Source organism: Rhizopus microsporus, assembly GCF_002708625.1.
Source record: "Rhizopus microsporus ATCC 52813 unplaced genomic scaffold scaffold_10, whole genome shotgun sequence".
In the NCBI taxonomy this organism is placed as follows: Eukaryota; Fungi; Mucoromycota; class Mucoromycetes; order Mucorales; family Rhizopodaceae; genus Rhizopus; species Rhizopus microsporus.
Genome location: NW_019671925.1, coordinates 18,374 through 38,247, shown reverse-complemented (window position 1 = coordinate 38,247; position 19,874 = coordinate 18,374). Strand labels below are relative to the sequence as shown.

General features: G+C 36.9%; 9 protein-coding genes across 9 annotated transcripts; 2 read left to right on the top strand and 7 right to left on the bottom strand.

Moving 5' to 3' along the window:
• Window positions 1-1,136: 1,136 nt before the first annotated feature.
• RHIMIDRAFT_244037 (uncharacterized protein) lies at window positions 1,137-1,901 on the top strand (the record flags this gene model as incomplete). Its single annotated transcript, XM_023610017.1, has 2 exons — window positions 1,137-1,610; window positions 1,680-1,901. 2 exons carry the CDS (start codon window positions 1,137-1,139, stop codon window positions 1,899-1,901), a joined length of 696 nt encoding a protein of 231 aa, XP_023465249.1.
• A 1,072-nt stretch (window positions 1,902-2,973) lies between these two features.
• RHIMIDRAFT_244036 (uncharacterized protein) lies at window positions 2,974-5,181 on the bottom strand (the record flags this gene model as incomplete). The annotated part of the gene is made up of 1 exon (XM_023610016.1): window positions 2,974-5,181. One exon carries the CDS (start codon window positions 5,179-5,181, stop codon window positions 2,974-2,976), a length of 2,208 nt encoding a protein of 735 aa, XP_023465248.1.
• An 843-nt stretch (window positions 5,182-6,024) lies between these two features.
• RHIMIDRAFT_285132 (putative thiamine biosynthesis protein (Thi-4)) lies at window positions 6,025-7,905 on the bottom strand (the record flags this gene model as incomplete). Its single annotated transcript, XM_023613242.1, has 7 exons — window positions 6,025-6,155; window positions 6,205-6,279; window positions 6,342-6,617; window positions 6,671-6,858; window positions 6,944-7,070; window positions 7,134-7,804; window positions 7,856-7,905. The coding sequence occupies 7 exons, from the start codon at window positions 7,903-7,905 to the stop codon at window positions 6,025-6,027; spliced, it is 1,518 nt and encodes a 505-aa protein (XP_023465247.1).
• Window positions 7,906-9,702: 1,797 nt separating this feature from the next.
• RHIMIDRAFT_244034 (calmodulin mutant SYNCAM64B) lies at window positions 9,703-10,350 on the bottom strand (the record flags this gene model as incomplete). The annotated part of the gene is made up of 4 exons (XM_023610015.1): window positions 9,703-9,880; window positions 9,969-10,081; window positions 10,137-10,289; window positions 10,348-10,350. The coding sequence occupies 4 exons, from the start codon at window positions 10,348-10,350 to the stop codon at window positions 9,703-9,705; spliced, it is 447 nt and encodes a 148-aa protein (XP_023465246.1).
• Window positions 10,351-11,393: 1,043 nt separating this feature from the next.
• On the bottom strand, window positions 11,394-13,152 carry RHIMIDRAFT_255471 (uncharacterized protein). Its single transcript, XM_023611166.1, has 7 exons — window positions 13,089-13,152; window positions 12,739-13,035; window positions 12,350-12,682; window positions 12,165-12,300; window positions 11,822-12,110; window positions 11,657-11,768; window positions 11,394-11,599 (listed from the first exon to the last, which is right to left on the bottom strand). The coding sequence occupies exons 1-7, from the start codon at window positions 13,139-13,141 to the stop codon at window positions 11,527-11,529; spliced, it is 1,293 nt and encodes a 430-aa protein (XP_023465245.1). The 5' UTR covers window positions 13,142-13,152; the 3' UTR covers window positions 11,394-11,526.
• Window positions 13,153-13,300: 148 nt separating this feature from the next.
• Window positions 13,301-14,854, top strand: RHIMIDRAFT_292467 (uncharacterized protein; the record flags this gene model as incomplete). The annotated part of the gene is made up of 7 exons (XM_023613898.1): window positions 13,301-13,354; window positions 13,414-13,542; window positions 13,805-13,897; window positions 13,951-14,089; window positions 14,206-14,319; window positions 14,376-14,695; window positions 14,743-14,854. The coding sequence occupies 6 exons, from the start codon at window positions 13,301-13,303 to the stop codon at window positions 14,531-14,533; spliced, it is 687 nt and encodes a 228-aa protein (XP_023465244.1). The 3' UTR covers window positions 14,534-14,695; window positions 14,743-14,854.
• Window positions 14,855-15,065: 211 nt separating this feature from the next.
• On the bottom strand, window positions 15,066-15,818 carry RHIMIDRAFT_238199 (uncharacterized protein; the record flags this gene model as incomplete). The annotated part of the gene is made up of 1 exon (XM_023608909.1): window positions 15,066-15,818. One exon carries the CDS (start codon window positions 15,816-15,818, stop codon window positions 15,066-15,068), a length of 753 nt encoding a protein of 250 aa, XP_023465243.1.
• Window positions 15,624-17,485, bottom strand: RHIMIDRAFT_292465 (uncharacterized protein; the record flags this gene model as incomplete). Its single annotated transcript, XM_023613897.1, has 4 exons — window positions 15,624-15,998; window positions 16,141-16,565; window positions 16,622-16,830; window positions 17,388-17,485. The coding sequence occupies 4 exons, from the start codon at window positions 17,483-17,485 to the stop codon at window positions 15,852-15,854; spliced, it is 879 nt and encodes a 292-aa protein (XP_023465242.1). The 3' UTR covers window positions 15,624-15,851.
• A 354-nt stretch (window positions 17,486-17,839) lies between these two features.
• On the bottom strand, window positions 17,840-18,794 carry RHIMIDRAFT_313797 (uncharacterized protein). The gene is made up of 3 exons (XM_023614890.1): window positions 18,442-18,794; window positions 17,943-18,389; window positions 17,840-17,878 (listed from the first exon to the last, which is right to left on the bottom strand). Exons 1-2 carry the CDS (start codon window positions 18,774-18,776, stop codon window positions 18,008-18,010), a joined length of 717 nt encoding a protein of 238 aa, XP_023465241.1. The 5' UTR covers window positions 18,777-18,794; the 3' UTR covers window positions 17,840-17,878; window positions 17,943-18,007.
• Between the last annotated feature and the right edge of the window lie 1,080 nt (window positions 18,795-19,874).

Genomic DNA, 19,874 nt, shown 5'->3' with positions numbered 1-19,874 from the left:
ACCCACAGAAGACGTACACACCAGCTATACAACAGAGGATGGAGCTTATGGGCAAAATGGTGCCAACAACAACACCCTCCCGTTAACCCTCGGGAATACGAACCCAAGAATGTGCTACGGTTTCTAGTGGCTCACCAACATTATTCACGCCAGTACTTAAATGTGCTGAGATCATCTATTGCATCTGTTTTCAAGGTCATACACAAGGATAAACAACCATTAGCAAATCAACAACTTATTCAAAATTTTTTAACAGCCAAGAAGAAATCCGAAGTCAAACTGCCCTCTCAGCAAGAAACATCCACTTGGGACCTCGATATATTATTACAATATCTAGTTCGCCAATTTCAAGATAATAACTCACTGCCCCTCACTCAACTACAAGACAAGGTGATCCTGCTGCTTTGTACTGCGACAATGTTCCGTTCACGTTCTGATATAGGCACCTTACAACGTAGAGACGTAGAATTTACTTTCGAAAATAATAGCAGTTCCCAAAACCAAACCATGCTCGGCATGACACTGTACATTAGACAACCAAAGGAAGCTCAAACCAAAACAGCAAGACTTGAACGGCTAGATCTTGAATCTATGTGCCCAGTAAGAACGACATGGCTATTTATAACCAAGACCGAACACCTTCGACACGAGCTTCCTGAGGATCATTCGCTATTCCTGGCACACTTGATGGAACCCAGAAAACTTCGCCCACTCAATCCAATTTCAGTAGCGAATATTGTTAAGAAACACATGCAAGCTGCAGGGATAAATACGAAAGTATATGGCCCACATTCAATACGTTCAGCAAGCAGCACGAAGGCCACAGAAGTAGGCAACGAAATAGATAAGATAAAGAAGCATGCCAATTGGAGCCTGTCTACCAACACATTTGAACGGTTCTACTACAAACCGCCTCACCAACAAGCTGATAGCAAGAAGATTACAGAGTCCATTTTTTCTTTTTGTCCTGAAAATCATACCACATCCGAAGTCCGACTGAAGTCAACTGGAATTGGGTTAGGCACGTCAAGCAATAAAGATGCTCGCTCGAAGTATAGCGAGGAAGATTATAAATTAAAATTTTGGTCATATATAGTTGAAACCTTCTTTGCACACCAGCAAAATATGATATTACAATGGTAAAAAATTTAATACCGCTTTTACTACTTATTGATCCAATACTTTGTCTATTTAACAGGGGTGATACTATGACAAATCCTTGCAAATCAAAGGGCTTGAAATTCAAGTTAGATTTACATATTGTTGTTTTGAACGATAAAGAGGTGGTAGTTGATGGGATGGCGGCGGAGGTGGCGAAGACAGCGACAAAACACAAGCTATATGAAGACAAATTAAAGTCAATCTTGGCGACCAAATGCCATATCAAAAACTTCTTGGAAACAGTTCCCTATATTACAGCAGAAGATATCAAAAAACTCAAGTTCCCAATTATGCAAATCATGGGCATGAATGTTCATATTTATGTATTAAGACTTCCTTGCCGTGGGATATACGTTGTGGATAATGGGTTTAGCTTCTCATTCCCTTGTAACATGAAGTTACTAAGAACAGAGACTGAAAAGTTAATTGATGGACTTAGTTTGGTAGAAGTAAATATTAAATACATCTCAAAATCTAATAAAGGGAACAACTGAAGGCATTAATAATGTTACATTTAGGCACTGTTGGAAGATTTAAGCTTAATATATGAAACAAGTCAAATTGATCCCAATGATTCTATTAAAAGAGTTGTCGAAGGATCAGGCCGAAAAAAGAAGTTAAATATTAAAGCCTGGACGACTGAAGTATTCTACAATGATGATTATGATACTTTAATTGATGATAATGAAGAAGACGAACAAGTTGACGAGGACGTTGATGAGCAGGCTGAAGATGAGTAAAAGTTTACTTTTTTTAAGCGACTCTTACCTATGATTGATGTTTTCTTGCATAAACCTTTTTTTTTTTTTTTGATGGCTGGAGATGCGCTAATATAATAATGCGAACTATGGAAATTGATTTGAAATCGCGCAAATAGGTGCCATGAGCACTGTACTGCAATGTAAAAAGTTTTTTTTAGCTTTTTTTTTTTTAGCTTTTTTAGCTTTTTTTTCCCCTTCTTTTGATTAAACAAAATAGATGAAAAGGATAAACATTGTATTCATATTTTTATGTTTATTTATTAAAAATATCTTTGCCACATTTAATACAACAACAATAACAACCAATGAAGCCGTTGACTTGAATAGATTTACACAGTTATTATCTAGTCATTTGCTATTTGACCACTTTGATAAGGCTTATTCACAGCTATCCAAAAAGATATCAGTACAATTTAGAAGTGCCATCCATGTTAAAGTAAAAAGAATGCCCAATAGTCAAAAAGCCATTGTACCTGTGGATGTTCAAATATTAAAAAGACAATTAAAAGGAGCAGTCGGATGTAAGTTATTCCCTCCTTTTTTCAATGATATTGCTCTCATTAACGCTCCCTTTCTCATTTAGCCTTCATTGAAGACAAATTACCTTCGATATTGAGTACGAGGTATAATACGAGTAATCTACAGAGTCATTTGGATAATATAATTTACGAGTACTGCGCCGATACCATTTCAACCGATAGACGAATTATATCCGAATCATGCATTTTAGAGCATCAGCATCGATTCTTAGTAAAGATAGAGAATTACATGACACAACAAGTACAAGAAATACTATATCAAGTGAATGAATTTGATCTTCCACGACTGTTTGAAAAGACAAGAGCACAAATAAGTGGTATCCTCATCCACTTTAACCAACATATCATGGATCCACTTCATCATAGATTAGAACTAAAGCAAAAGCAGAAAGGCGACTCTAAGCAATGGATAACGGATGATATGCTACATGAATTTGTATCCATTGTCAGCCACGCAGAAGATCAAGAAGATAACAATATCCAACACTTTATAAATTTATCAAAATAAATATTTATTTGTTCTTTGAAGACTTGGACATCGAGTCAGGATGATGTACATTCAAATATAGCGTCGGCTTCGGTTTTTCTCCCGTATTCTCTTCCATGTTCTTGATATATTTTCTTGCTTTCCTAAAGTTGCCCTTTTTGCCTAATAATTCTATAAACATAGCATAATGCTTCATGCTTGGTTTGATGCCTCGCGATAGCATATCCTTGATCAATCTTTCTGCTATCGTCAGGTTTGGTCTGTTGTCAACCAAGCACGCGGATAGCAGCATCTTGTATGTTATCGTATCTCTCTCGATTGCTTTGCCATTCTCTCCCGGTAAGATCAGTCCTCTGTCATTCTTAAAGAACAGATTTGCAACATACTCAACACTACACTTTGTCAGCAGCTTGTCAATTGCCATATTGTTCAGGATGACTTGATCTGACTTTCTCAATGGCATTTCTAGCAACTTTTTGTACAATTCATTAAGCATGGAGCTTCCTTGTTCGTAATATTGAATCATGTGTCGTATTGTCGTTTGATCCGGTGTGATATTTACAAGTGCCATATGCTTCAATATCTCTAATATCTTTTCATGATTTATTGTCTTGTCTTCCAACAAGACAGTTCTCATCAGTAAATTAAAGTCAACTACATCAGGTCCTTTTGTATAATCTGCCATACTCTTGAACGCCGATTTTGCCGCCAATAAGTCACCACGTTGAATATAGCATGCCATGAGCGAAGTCAAGCCTTTGTGTCGAATAGTGGGCCCCAGGTCCTCTATCTGACTAAACGTCTGTTCAAACAGCTCAATATCTCCCGTCTTGGCAGACAAACCAAAAAAGGTACGCGCAGCCAATTTACCAAGTCGATGATCCATATTGCGTATATGCGCCGCGAGACCCTCCGCTAACTTTTTTGCCATTGGATACTCTCTAACCAAGACCATGCACCGTACCGCACGTACACGGGCCTCATATGACATATTGGGGTATACTTTTTGATATCTTTTGTAGAGTCGAAGTACGTCGGCATGATATTTATACTTTGCACAATGCACCAGGAGTTTGTCTACTGTCTGTTGGCTTAATTCGATTCCGCTTTGTGTCATCTTCTCCCACACTGATACTGAATGAACTATGTTTCGCTGATGCAATAAGGTGTCTATAAGTAAATCGGCGCACAGCTGCGCCCCTTTGGTATCTTGAATAGATATGGTGTCTCGAAGAACAACTTCGGCTGTATGCAATTCATTTGCTTGTGTGCAGGCCCGCATTATTCGTCTAAGTAATGAGTTTGATGACAGTCCAAGTTCAATTTTTTGTATATAAATGTTCCTTGCCACATATAGCTGTTTTTCACTCAGGGCTTGCATTGCAAAGTAATTTAATAAACGAGACAATAATTCCGTCTTGTCATCTCCATATTCGTCTATCAAGGATAGTAGCTTCGATCCTTTCGCGTTTCGTTTCACGTACGCTATACCATCTCCAACTTGGCCCTGGCCAAGATGACATAGAAACATGGATCGGATCGTCCTTTCAGTCAGTCCTATCGATTGTTCTTTCATATGATTCAGCCAAAACTCCATTTCCTGTAGATTTTTATTTTCTGACAATAGCTGGAAGACAGCGTCGTAGGTTCGTATACTGAGAGATAATTTTTGTTTCAGGGCAATTTCGTGTAATAAGGCGAGGCATTTATCTGTCCACTTCAATTCAGCTGCTAAACAAATCATGTATTCTGCTTCATTGAGGCCGAATGAGACCTGTTCAAATCGACCGTTTTTTAATTCTTGCAAAATGTAGAAAATTTGAGCCATGGGTCGCTTTGCAACTAGATCGTCTGAATTAACCACGAATCTCGAAATGAATTGGTCAATGTCTTGTCGTGTCAACTCGGCTAATCGTTGTGGGTCTTTTGTCTTGAGTCGCCAGTAGCTCTTCAACAGTCGTTTACGAGTCAATCGTCTTGTGATGGTTGTCTTGACAAGGGGAGAATAAGACTGCACATTGGGCTCAGAAACATATTTCTCGGGGTGGTATAATTCTTCACGAAAGTGGTCTAATAAATTCCTTTCGGCTGTCTTTTGTTGTGGTATGGTGCTCGCCCAGCGACGATAGAAAGGTGGCATACTCCTCGAAAGGCAATTTTGGCACAGTAATTTTGTAAACAGGTGATTTTGTGGCCTCCAGCCTTCTCTTTGTAATATAGACTGGAAGGACATTACAAAAGTAAGGAATACGTCTGTGACTGATGCAATGTGAGATCTCCTGTCAAATGAATTCAAATAATACAGGGTGTGGAAAAACTTTTTTTTTATTTTGTAGGAACGGAGCCCAAAATTAATTGAACCTGATAATTTAATTTTATTGGATGAAAGTGCAGGCTCCCTTCATAAGCAGGAGTTCATGTTTTTTCTACGCTCAACTGTCTATGCGCTAAGGTTTTGGTTATTTATAAGGCTAGATAACAAAGATGAATGTAGATTACATATAAAGAGATAGAGAGAGAAAGACAGATAAAGAAAGAAAAAAAAGGAGAACTCTGTTCATGAACAAAACAGGAGTACAAATGAGGCATAAACAAAACATGCCAATCAAGGAAATGAATAAAAATTTGAAAGGTATTTAAAAGAGTTTATTTAAACCTTTTTTCTTTCCTTTTTCCATCATTAATGCATACTGATAGATTTCATATGGTTCAACGGCTTTCATTAGCAAGAAGCTATTATCTGTTATTACGGTAAGGAATACTATATATTAATCAAACAATCCACAATTGAAGCCGTCGAATGGTAAGCTATAGCATAAACGACTACTTCTTACATGTACAATAATACCCTCAAAGCATCCATTCTTCTGACAGTTTCAGTGACTATACAAATATTATAAGCATGGACTGATACAATAGATGTAGAGGATTTTTACAAGGAAATATAAAGATGTTGTTCATGTGTTGGCGTATAGTCAATGTACTGGCATTTTGGAATATTTATTGAGATCTGACTTAAACAACAGATAAATAACAATAGATGCCAAAAGGCTAAAGTGGGCACGCTATGGGTACATTAGCATTGACGGATGCCCATCTCCCAAAACATAATTTCTAAACGAACAGCCTGCTCAAATGTACTACATACTTCCTTAAACCGGGTCTCTGATGAAGATATGCTATGTTCTGCCAATGCTTCAAGCTCGTCTACAATCATTAAGCATTAATACAAAACTCTTTCACTTAAGTAGCTTACCTATTCCTCTTAATACCGCTTTTTGATAGTCATCAGCGGCATATTGACAAATCCAATCCCAATAAGGGTTTCCTTCTAAAAAACAGATATAAACAATTAGCACGATGGTTGAAAAAGAGTATCTGTTGGGCACTTGCCTCGTTTTGTTGCAGGATCATTGAACAACATAAATCCAATCTCTCCATATCCAATCAAGCAAGGTGCCATAGCCGCCTTCAAGTCAAGTAAGTCGCCAGACATTCCCTTGTCCAAAACATAGCGAGTATAAGCTGCGTTATACACGCTTTCAGGAGTACTGAGTACCTCCTCCTTTGTTACACCCCATTTGGCACAGTAGTTCAAGTGCAGCTGTGACTCTTTAGCAATATGGAGTACAATAGCTGCATTTGCTTCGATGTCTATCATTGTTTTGGCTACAAATAACAATTGAGTGCATTGATCAATAAAAACAGATAGATATACAAACATTTGTAAGAGGCAAGAGCCGCTGCTCTTGCATAGTGCTGTAGATAAAGATAATCTTGCTTGAGATAGTAAACGAAGGATTCGGTAGGTAGTGTCCCATCAGCAATACCACGCACAAAGGGATGATGGATGAATTCAAACCACAGATTCTTTGGTAGCTTTTCTTTTATGGCTGTCAATAGAGTCTTGCTATATAGAATTTGAATCATCTGTGTTAACTTTCCAATACCTTTACATTCAATATGTGCTTTAAAATGCCTTTTTATTACTTTACCCTTCATATGGTGACCATCTTAAAGGATGAAAGTGGTTGATCGGCCCGCTGCCCTTACCGATTGCAGGAAGAGCTTGATTGATGGCTACTTTAACGTAGCGAATAGCGTTTGTACAAGCAATGTCGACTATAAGCTATTGTTAGTATTGTTCTCTTCGTCATTTTGTCATAGTAAACATAGTCTCTTTACCGGTGGCTCCCTTCGCTAATTCACCAGCTAAAGCTGCAGATAGTGTGCATCCAGTACCATGGGTGTTTCTGGTATCAACAAATCCATTAACGATTTCAAAGAATACATCTTTTGTGGTGTCATAAAGTACGTCAATGACTTGTTTTTTCCCATTCATGTCAAACGGCAAATGACCACCCTTTACTAGTACATATTTTGGGCCTAAGCTTGCAATACTCTTGGCTGCTGAACGCATAGCTTCAAGTGTGGAGATAGATCCAGCTGGTAAATTTAAGAGTACTTCTGCTTCAGGAACATTTGGAGTCAGAATGTAAGTTAGGGGTAATAAAGTTGTTACAAGAGCATGAATAGCATCCGCTGCTAGCAAACGAGACCCGCTCGTAGATATCATGACAGGATCAAGGACAACATATCTTGCTTGCTCTGGGAATTGTTTCAAGGTAGTAGCAACAGAATTAATGATGGCAGCTGAGGAGAGCATGCCAATCTTTATTGCGTCTGTGCCAATATCACTCAACACAGCTGTTAGCTGCTTTACCACAAATTCTGGAGGAATGTCATGGATGCCGTCAACACCTAGTGTATTTTGAGATGTTACTGAGGTAATGACTGAAGTTGCATAAACACGAAGTGATGTCAATGTTTTTATGTCTGCTTGGATGCCTGCACCTCTATAAATATATTATAAGCTCTGTTTTATACTTTGCTTATTATTGTATTACCCTCCACTGTCACTGCCTGCAATAGTCAAGACTTTAGGGATATTGGACATGCTCTTTATTACAGCTGAAAAAATGAAAAAAATACAGTCATATCGGGAGGGGGGCTATCACTGTAATGGTTCGCTCATTCAAAATAAACTTTCACTCAGATTGCCCCGAATCTAAAGGGGTGGAGTCCACGGATCAGCAGTAAAGATATACTGTATTTTTATTAATCATTAATATTAATTTATAAAATCATTTACGTAAAAATGCGACAAAGAAATATATGTTTGAATAAAACGACATCATGTCAAGAGAGAGATAATGAGTATATGTAGAAAAAGAGAGAAAAAGTATGTTAGTATTAGGACATATATCCTAATATCAGTTTTACTTATCACCAAGGTGCATTCTGGGGAGGGTAGCGATAACTATCCAGGATTGTTTAACCAAAAAAAAAAGGAACGGAGGACTGAGAGAACCCAGAGCACAAGAAGAGACAATTGGAAGAACGTTCTAGATACACGTCAGAGAGCAAAGAAGGCGAGACAAGCGAGTCAGAGCAAGGACCATAAGGACAGGCTAGTTTTAATTGGTGAATCTTTGAACACTCAGAGGGACATTTGATAACTGCTGCAAAGAAGCAACAAAAGGACTCAATTAATGTGAGTGTTTATACTTTCAAATAGGAGCAATCTACTTCATGATCATTCAAGAATATGTATTGCCAAATATAACTACGTGTTCTGATTTCATGGAAGAACCGAATAAAGAATTTAAACTTTTACAAAGAGACTAAAGAGGGTTATTCTAATATTAAGTTAATTTCAACTCCAAGATAGCCCACCTGTAAATATTACTGTCAAATGGAATAGTGAGCCATATTCTTTTTGTATTTGCTATTACTCTGATAATATTATAACGGTTTCAATACGACATCTCAATTTGGAAATACAGTATCTCCATGGATGTCAAGGCTGATACTACGAAAATATTCTTGGCAACGACGAATTTACATTTCGTACAGCATGAATTTTGTTCTCATCACTGGGTGCATTTATTTTCGATCACAGGCGAATTTACTTTTCGGAAAGACATTTATTTTTTGATGATCCCCTCCAGAATAACCAGTTGCCAAACATGAAGGTTCCATTGATGGCACAGTCAATGCTTTTCTGACGTCTAGAGTGAAGATTAAAAGACGTTCGCTCTTTATCTTGTGCCTTCAAAATATGCCCTTTTAATGTCATATCAACAAATAAACACTTGAAAACGCCCGTGGCGGAATGTGCAAAGAATGCCATAATAGCTTTTATGTTTAATTATTTTTTAACTTCATTGGAATAGGCCTGCGGTGTAATAAAAGAGGCCAACACTACATGCACCCAGAGGATAAGCTAATATCACAGACATTTCTTCTTCTATACATGTAAGGCTGTCCAGTTCACTTTCCAACTCTTTTACACAATGTCTACCTTTTCTGGGTTATGAGAAGCTGGATCAAGCTTCAACTGTTATTCACGTCATTGCTCCAAGGATACCAAAGTCTCCATCTTTCACTTTCATCTCGTTATACAGTCATCCTAGACCATTCTCTCTAACAAAAACCCCTTAAGATCATCGTTGTCATGTATCGAACGAAGAAGTAGCTTATGAATTGCATTAGCTCGATAAAAGTTCTTTCGAGAAGCAAGATCAAGTAAAAGATAAATGATCGTTAAAGGTTAAAATATATTTATCCGACTAAAACAATCCTCACAGGTTTGGAAGCTTCCTTTAATAAGAGCGAGGACAAGTTTTGATTCCGGGTAATCTGATTGAAAGTTTATTTTGAATGAAGTGTTTTCCAAAGAGTTGAACATAGTTTATCTTCCGCCCATCATAGCCTTAAATTCTTCAAAACTTATTTTACCATCTCCATTACTATCGGCTTCCTTGATCATGGCATCTAATTCTTCTTCTGTTAAAGTCTCATTCAGTGATGACATAACTTTGTGTAGTTCTTCACGATCAATTACACCATTTCCATCTGCATCAAAAACTCTGTGATGTGACATTTGATTTGTATTGAGAATGTCTGTGTGTACGTGTATACATGTATGTATTTATGTCTGTATGTGATATAACTTACTTGAATGCTTCTTGAAGATCATCGGTATCATGGTCACTCTTCAAGTTTTTGACAAGGCCGAGGAATTCGTTAAAATCTATTTGACCATTTCCATCAGCATCAACATCGTTGACCTGGTTACATCATTATTAACAAGCCGACTTTTTTCCTATTATCCTAAACACAAACCATATCCTGAAGTTCAGATTCACTAGGATTCATACCAAATGAACGAAGAACGACACCAAGTTCGTTGGCACTGATGCTACCGTCACCATTTTTATCAAATAATTGAAAGGCTTCACGATATTCAGCAATTTGTTCTTGTGAAAGTTGATCACTCTATAAGAACCCTTGCTATTTTACAAAGATGCAAAATCTTCTCAAAAAGAACCCTTACCATTTTATATCACTTTCTATAAAAAAAAGAGAGAGAAAGAGAAAGAGAGAGAAAAAGAAAGGGGAAAAAGAGAGAGAGAGAGTAAAAATTTTCAATCGTCTCATTATTATTATTACTGCTTAATTTTTCCATTTCAAGTGTTTAAAATGGAAGCCAATTAAAATGGATTTGTAGAACAAAGTATCAAAACATTTATGCAATTTGATCTTTCTAATATATGACAACCCTTTTTTTTTATAGTCATACTCTATCAATACCATCTTGCTTCTAGCTTCACTTTCCCTTTAGTCGTTCTACTCTCGTTAACCTCAGCCAAATACTAATGTGATACCAATTCCCTGAGCCGCACTTCTTTCAATTTCAGCCCATCAACCTGATCTCTGACAGAGAAAAAAGACGATTGCTTTTTCTAGATGAGCTTCCCCAAAAAAGAAAATCTCGTTACTCCCTTTTTTGACTTGACCACAAACTACTTTTGGTTAAATGTAATAGGAGCATAACAATGCATCTAAGCAGATTGTTTATTTAAACAGGTGTCAAATTGATTAACAAAGCGTTGAAAAAAGTAAAGTACTATTTTACTGACTTCAATAATGCTCCTATGGAGTGTCTTCACGTCGTTAAACTTAGTTTGCTTGACATTGTACTTTAAAATATAAACTGGTTAAGTATATAATGAAAAGCTTAGAGTTTCAGAGGATAAGCCCGAATTGTTTAGTAGCTTCAGATATAGAAAAAGCGAATCCTTACTCCATTAAAATTATGAGTACCACTCATTCAGGCTTTTTACGATTTGCATCTACTACAATTACCATCAAATGTTCTTGCTTACGATAATTGCAAAAGGTCCATGCTTATGCGCACACTGGCTTTCATAGCCATTGCTTTAAATGGGCCTTTACAAAAGATAAATACTTTCGATAACAGGTGTATTGTCTTTATTCATCCACAATTATGTTTTCATTGTGTCTTTAAATCAATAATGATTTGTCTAACAACTATCCTCATTTGGCTAAAGACATTTTCTAATAGTTTAATTTTCGAAAGGCCATAATATATTCAAGCACCGAGACATTGGTTGAATAAAAAGTACTTAGAACACAGTAACTGCATAATGAGAAAGAAAGAAAAGGATCTACGGATCGGTTTTTATTTTTCTTGGTCTCCTAGCAACTTGTGTTACACAGTTGCATTTTTTAATTTTTCCACAACAGTTGTCCAACCTTGACGCTTTTGTCCCTTTTTAGCCCACCTATGAAATTGACTGTGAGCTTCAATTGAGAAAAGTTTGAACTGGGTATACACTTACAGTTCAAGCAGCCGTTCACCATTGGGGTTATTTTCTATGTGATAATTTGCGGTTGGAAGTAATGTCTCTATAACCTTATACATGAATGGCGGTTTCTTTTCACTGATTTCATCTGTCCACAATTGTTTGAGTTAGTCGTTCGATACCCGTTTATTCTTTTGTTACCTGGTAGCTTTGGGCGTATAAAATCAAATACACAATCTGGATTACGCTGGTGACGCAGTTCAATGTCACCTTCTTTTCTAAATATTAACAAACTCAATTTGCTTTTATTAAAGTATCTATATGGACTTTTATGTATTTGGTTATTGACATCTTTTTTTATCCAGCAGAAATTCTCCACGTATTTAAATCCCCATTTTGCTGTTATATTCACTACTCTTTGTATCCACTCCTTTTCTAACCAAATAAATAAGAATCCTGCTTTGACGATATCTGCTACGTTTAATGCACCCTATCATAACCTCGGTCAATTGATAAAACGAGCTTTATCTTTACAATCACTTACAAAGTCATCAATAGTTATTTTTCCTGCCACTGGTTCCTCTCCTGGTAATAAGAAGGGTGGATCCATGTATACCGCGTTGAAATCAGCCCCGTATTGTGTAAGATCGGTTGATACAATATTGTCCACTTCATAGTACCTTTATATTGAAATGAGCAATGTTTACGTATTATGCTTGACATTATTACCTCGAGCCTATTATTTCCTTTGGACATTTTGATATTGATTTTATTGAATGTGCCCATGACATAGGAATGGGCCTTGGTGGTATTTTTACATAGGTTGGTAAACTGGGGTCTACGTTACTGACTCGTTTCTTGATTGTAAAGTAGTTGCCGTTTCTATCTTGCACTTGCACTTGCATAATCTTGTATTTAGCAATAATGCTCTCTCTATCCACACCACGTCCTTTAGCCACTAACGGCTTTGGTTCTCTTATCGAGCGTATTTGTTTTCCCTTTCTGACTGGCTTTTCACCAAATTCTTCATCCCAAAAGCTTTCATCCACATAATGATATTCACTATAAACAAAAGAATTTTGATCAGTAACTGGCAAATATAATTCACAACCCTTTACTCTTCTTCGTAAAATTCATTTGTATCTCCATCCTTATATTCTATCTCCCAAAGATCCAGAGCATCCAAATCCTCAATAGTATCTCTATCGATTGTAGTGCTTTTTACAGTAAAGGCAGAAGTACGTTTGAATATTTCTTCAAGTTGTTCTTCAGTCAAATTCTTTTGCTCGTCTTCTGAGGGATTATCTACTTTCATGGCTGAGAATTCCTTTTCGATTCGTTCTAATTCTTCAAATTTCTTCATAATGGCCTCCACTGATTCTCCATCTTCGACGTACCCAACATAATGTGCAGCACTATACAGAATAAGAAAAAAGACGATCGAGAATGATTTGGTATAGTTCCTTACCTCACTTTTGTCTTTGGTGTCTGTCTTCTCTTTCTCTTTGGACGATCGCTCATTTTTTTTTTTTTTTTGAGAGGAGAAAAAAAAAAGAGGAAGCAAAAGGTACAACACGAAAAAATAAAAAGACGTGTCCATTTTGAATGGCCGCGCGACGCGTACCTTTTTTTAGTAAAAGGTTGGACATATTATGCACTCTCTTTACCTTTCTTTTTGTTATGCGTATAAACCAATTAGGTCCACATACTATCAATAGAATAGCAGCAGGAGAAGTATGTGTGCAGTCAATTAAGCATATATAAATCATAAACTTGTAAACCTGATAATCCAGCGTCCTGCTAATGTGGTTAAAGAAATTATGGAGAACAGTCTAGATGCTGACTCAAATCATATTCATATCACAATAGTAGCAGGTGGTCTTGAACTTATAAAGATCAAAGATAATGGTCATGGGATTCACGTAAGATATTGGTATTCCCCTTCTTTATATCTGATATCCTCCTTCAATTTGAAGATCTGCCTCTAGTTTGTGAACGACATGCGACAAGCAAAATCAAAGATTTTCGAGACTTGTCTTTTTTGAATACCTTTAGATTTTGTGGGGAGGTTCTTGCAAGTATATCCCATGTTGCAGATGTAACTGTTGTTTCAAAAACGGACAAAAGCCTTTGCGGATACCAGTAAGTATATACATTTTTTTTATTGTTTTTTCTGAATCAAAGTTTCGTGCATTTACATTCAGATCCATTTATAAAGATGGTAAACTTACATGCAAGCCAACGCCATGTGCAAGTAATGACGGGACTACGGTCATCGTAAGTTAAAAAGTTGTCTATTTTAATGCATAATCCACCATGTGTCTTTCCAGGTTCAAAACTTATTTCCAAATACAGTCCAAAGACGAAAATCGTTCACATTTCCACTTGAAGAATATAAGAGAATCCAAGAATGCGTTGAAAATTACGCAATGCATCATTATCAACATGGGTTTACTTTAAAACAAGTTAGTAACCTTAGCTATTCCTCATTTAGGGCACCATCACTGGTCTACATTGTGCACCTACGCCTGACCAAATAGCAAGGGTGTAAAAAGTATATGAAAAATCTATCTCGGCACATATAGAAATCCTCGAGCATACAAAAGAGGATTTTTCGCTCAAGTTGCTTTATTCGACCATTGCAACAAATTCTAGCATAGAAAAGGCTAAATCACCTATATTTATTACTGTTGTCAATAGTAAGATGCTCTAACTTCTCAATTAATAACAAAAAAAAACTCAATTATTCGAGTAGATAGACTTATAGGAAATGCTCAGATAAAGAAGAGTCTAAAGAAAGTTTATAAAGACATTGACGAAAACTATAGTCCATCATTTTTGTATGTCAGTTTACATGTTCGTCCGGACAAATTGGATGCAAACATTCATCCTACTAAAATCGAGGTAAAGTAATTCATAAATACTTGACTACATCTAATTTAAATTGCTGACGAGTATGGTTCAATTGTTACATGAAGAAGATATTGTTCAAGAGTTAAGTCGGATTTTATATGATGCTCTCAAGTCTTCTCTCTCAAAAACACAAGCACCAAAGCCTTTATACTACTGAAAGAAGTATGTTAAGACAGATATTGTTTACTTTATGTTTTAACACAGTGTAGCAATCAACACCAGATTGCTACTTCAAGATAACGAAAAATGACAACACGATCAAAAAAGAGACAGATTTCTTGCGTTTGAAACAGAAGCTGTCAAAGTGTACAAACGAACGACAAAAGATTAATGTATACAAATAAAAGCCTCTAGTTTTTCAAAAGAAGATGCCAAGTGACAGCAGCAGCAAGGGGAGTGAAAAAATTATGATAAGTTTGCTTATATCTTTTGTGCACAGTGGCTCTGATAGTGACAATATATTTGCTGATATGACAAGACGGGCTGAAAAGAAAAAAGAGGATATGGAAAACATTAAAGATTTAAAAAGTATTCAAACGCTTCGTAAAGAGATCAAAGCTTTCAAAAATAAAAGTAAGAGTTGAATCGTTGCTGATATCATTTGTACCTTGGGTCGATTCAATGATTTTAATTGCTTGTTGCTGACGAAGTGTTCCATGACAAAGTTGACTGATTTGAGTACTTCACGGCGAAATGTGAGGAAATCTACCATAGTTTTTTCGAACTTGATCAATTCAGCGGTGGATCGTGGTAACACGATATCAAAACGCGGTAGAGCAATATAGAGACCTTGATCTGATAGATGTAAGAAGAAAATCAGACAAGATGGTCTCAAAAGTTGCATGCCCCATGCTGTGCAGGCGCGCGATCCATGGCGCACCAAAGACATCATTTCATCAACGTCGTCCTTAACTTCCCAATTGAGCTTTTCCTCGCCTGTAATAATCTTGTCGCCCTTTTCACTGTTAGAACAAGCTTCAATCGAACATACATCAAATTTTAAAGCACCTTGGTGAACGACAAATCGCAAATCGATTTTGAAACCAGCCACATTTGATGCACCTGGGTAAAGTCGATGCATAAAATCGGTGGAGAATGGGAATGTAGCTTCGCCAGTTTTGATCTGTATATTGGTGCCAGTATGGAACAGCTTTCTAAACAGGGGAAGCCAAATGTACGTGACGTAGCTAGTTTCAGAGATCATAGTAGTGGGCTTGAGTTGGAGTAAATCAGATTCCTGATCCAGTAGATTCAGTATATGTTCAAAAATTTGAGAAGAAAGCATGAGGCTGGCAAAATGGTGCTTGCCATAGATTTTTTACATATACAGTAGCTCCATTTTGATGTTAGTCTGATTTAGCATGGCATCGATGACTTTCAAGATTGTGCTGAGGGCAGGGTCCAAAGGAGGAAGCATCTGAGATGCGATGTTTGTTTTGGAATAGTTGGTTGATTTGTTTTCATTCTGCGGATGTAAAAAGCTTTCGCTGAGAAGTGTACGATTAATCAAACAGATCCAAGGTCGAAGATAGGCCATTGGACATAATCTTTTGCTGTCACGATGATAAGGGGGTTCCATGCTTGTATTGGTCATGTAATATGGTTACCTCCTGTTTAATAATTGTGGCAATGGATAGCTTAGTAGTATCGCAGACAATATCATCCGTTTCAACCACTTCTAAGAAGGGGGGAGGTGATAATATTGTATTAGTTTCAATAATAGGGACGGGTGAATGTAATTGTTCTGATTTTGTGGGCGAGAACAGCGATGGTGGCGTGTCATTAAGCTTCGAAGCAGATGATATGCGCCCTGAGGGAGTTGATGGTGATTTGTCTGTGGCATGCTTTGGTGAGTTTTCTGTTTCAGTTAACAGATTGGATGTGTGTGGCAATGAATCATTAGAAAGTCGAATGGATGATTCTTCTTCAGATAAAGATTGAACTTTTAAGTATGAAGTTGATGATGATAAGTTTATAGGACGCTTTTTGGACGAAGTCAAAGCTGACGATGTTTCAATTTTGTTTGCGACCTCTGTCAATCGACATTATTTTGTTGCAAAGCAGTGGCATGTTTGCCCCAAAAATAACTGTTGATGACGTCCTTATTCACGTTTCTCAGCTGTTTCTTGGCTTGTGGCACTTCTTTCATTATCTTGGTGTTGATAAAAACATTGGCAAGTCTATCAAGGTCTTCGTCCATGTATGGAATGAATGCTTGCTGGTGAACCGCCTGCGAGAAAGGCTCTCGTAATAGGATGTAATGTTCCAGTCGGTGCATATATTCGATTTCCAATATTCTACGAGGGAAAAAGAGCAGGAGATTATTTGCTTGATTTTTTTTTTTAACTTTGGTTTTATGAAGTGAGTGAAATGTCATAATTAACAAGGCTGTCCTTCAAATGGAGCCATATAATCTCATGATCATCGTTCTTTTTTAGCCAATAAACAGGAAAAAAAAGGGGGGAAACACTGCATACACCAGAAAACACACCAGAAGTTAGACTAATTCTACAAGCGCTACCTCTACCCATCGCCTATGATGTCGTCCAACAAAACCTTTGAATGTGTGGCGTCGCGCTAAGCATGGCTTTATAAAGCTACCGACTTGTTTTGTTGCTTTTCAAGAAGAAGAAGAGATAAAAAAAATGTTGTTATTTATTTATTTATTTTATTTTTATGTTGTCAGTTTGATCAATTACGTGTAATTAAGATAAATTCGTATTTACATTATTTGGCCTCTTATTTGGTGTATTTTATGATGCATGCAGTGTTAGAAAAAAAAAATTTAGCCTCACAACATCCTTGACGACATCTTTAACGTGTTACTGTTTATCTGATGCTTGATCAGTTTTACAGTAAACATCTACCCCATAGCGGAGAAATTTCGAGGGCCTTTGTACGTATGTCCAACACATTTGAAGTGGAAGTAAACTGATGCACTAACATGGACATTTTGGGGCATTTCTTGCTAGTACGTAAGGCACAAATATCAAAGTGTGACAATGGTTGCTTATTTACTCTTTTTTATTCTTAATTGAGGAACTACAATATTAACAATGACTTCTCTCAAAACTCTTAAAGTCACAGTAAAATACATTTTACAAGCGTATTAGCTTTTTCTTTAAAAAAAAAAAGACATTGACATACATTTCTTGTTCACAAATATGCTTCAACTCATTCTTCAGCACAAGTCATTTATAGCTTATTCAGTCAGCCCCTTTTGGACATAAGAGTGTTCAATAAAACCCTTTGTCCGAGGACTTCTTCCACAAAGCATTCACTATGATAATGCCTAGAACATCTCCAGTTATATTTGATATTAATGCTTAGGTAATGAAAATGGTCCTATCATCATATATGAAAAACTTTAGAAATATATGCCTATCAAAGGAAGAATGGCAGCATTCACACTTTACTCTCCATTAAAGATTTTAGCTCGTTCAAGATCGAACGTAAGCAAGAGTTTATTTGACATTAGTGCTTTGGAGTATATTCCTGAATCATTCTTTCCCATTTAACCTTCTCTTCTGCAAGAAGAGATACACCTTCAGAGTCAGTATAAAACATGAAGTAAGCAGTAAAAGGCTTGTTGACAACTGCACCCTTGGTGGTACACTGTTCGGCTGGTGGAGCAACGCCTTCAAGGGTATTGAGACGTACGATATGTTTGGCATGGGACAAGTAGCCGTCCAATGAATGTCGAGTAACACCCACGAGATGATCATCCAAGTGCTTACCATCTCCTCTTTCATTGCGTCCCTTTTCCATAGAGGTTGTAGCAAGAGGTCTAGCAGTACCAGCCCATGACCCATCGGGATAATAGTAGATGACTGGAATAGTATCCAGTGGGTTAGCCCTAGATGCTTTATATTAGAACAATAATGGGCAATGTCATCAAAAAGTCTTACATTTGGTTGTTGGGGTCAAGAGGGGCAACGCTCAGCTGACCAATTTCTTTGCCAGGAGTGTCAAATGGCTGCTGCAATCCCTTTGTGGGATAAAGGAAAGCGTGTGTTTGAACGGCATACCAGTGTTGAAAGCCCTTCTTTTCTGGGTTACATTGATATATTCTGTTTCCCTTTGCATACCAGACATCATAAAGAGCCGAGCCCTCAGGTGGTAACAATTGTGCCTTAATATCAGCATGAGTAGGCGCAGCTGAACCAAGTTCAGGAATAAGGTCAGCCAAAGCAAGTTGGGAAGCAGCCAAGAGTAAAGTAGCAGCAGAAAGGAGCAATTTCATAATTGTTGATAAAAGGAAAGAGAGGAAAAATACTCTAGCTTATATATACGCACTTCCTTTCTACATTTTTCACTTTATTTATTTGCAGAGCATTTTTACGCATTCTTTTATCAAATAAAGCCCATACCTTAATGCTTATTAACTTAATTTTTAGATTTATTCTATAATAGTCTCCGGTCTTTAATTACCTATGGCTTGCAAAATGAATAATTTTAGATACGCGGTATGAACAAACTGAACGAACCATTTGCATTGTGCTGCACAACATTAAAAATTAAAATTAATATAAAATAATCAGCAAATCTTCTCCATGATTCGACCCAACTTAGCTTCTTAGTAGCTTAATAAACAGCTTCACTGTTCTGCATAGACTGAATCAACTGTTTTGGGGGCTATTAATCAAGCGAATACGAAGAATGTCTTGATGATTATAAATTGTTCAAAGCAACCTACAAGTGCCATTGGCTTATATGTGAATAAAAGACCTTTTATTATGCTTTTATACAACCTTACTTTACAAAGTCATTATTTTTAATGGCTTTACTTTGCCTGTGTATGTTATTGCATTATTTGCTCCGATTAAAAATTCCAAGCTCTGTCGTTTGGCTATTTGGTTTTACGCTAAAATTAGACGATGTTAATTTTTCTTCTGGACGTATTTGGAATAAATTGTAGACAACATACTTACCTTTTTTGGACGTAACGTAAATGGAAGTTTAGAAGAAGGACAATAAATCTTTAGATGGGTGAGAAAAGAACGCATAGTAGAATAAATAAAATAGTTTACACAAAAGGCATGGTGCGAGTAGCGCTATAAGGAGTGTCATCAAGTTGAAGTTTTGCTTTTTCTTTCTTCCAGTCGCTGCTTGTTCATTTGTATTATATGAAATAAGGGCTATTCAGGAAACGCATGTATTCTTTTTTCCTTTTGTCTCGCTTCCTCTTGCTGTGGCTTTGTACTATTTCAAAGAAAAGTTGACCACATTTATCTAATCTGCCTTTTTCCCCTTTTCTTATCAATGTTATTACCCTTAGCACGCACGACCTTAAAAAATAAACTTAACGAAAAGCTGCAAAAGCAAAGTATGATCCTCCTTA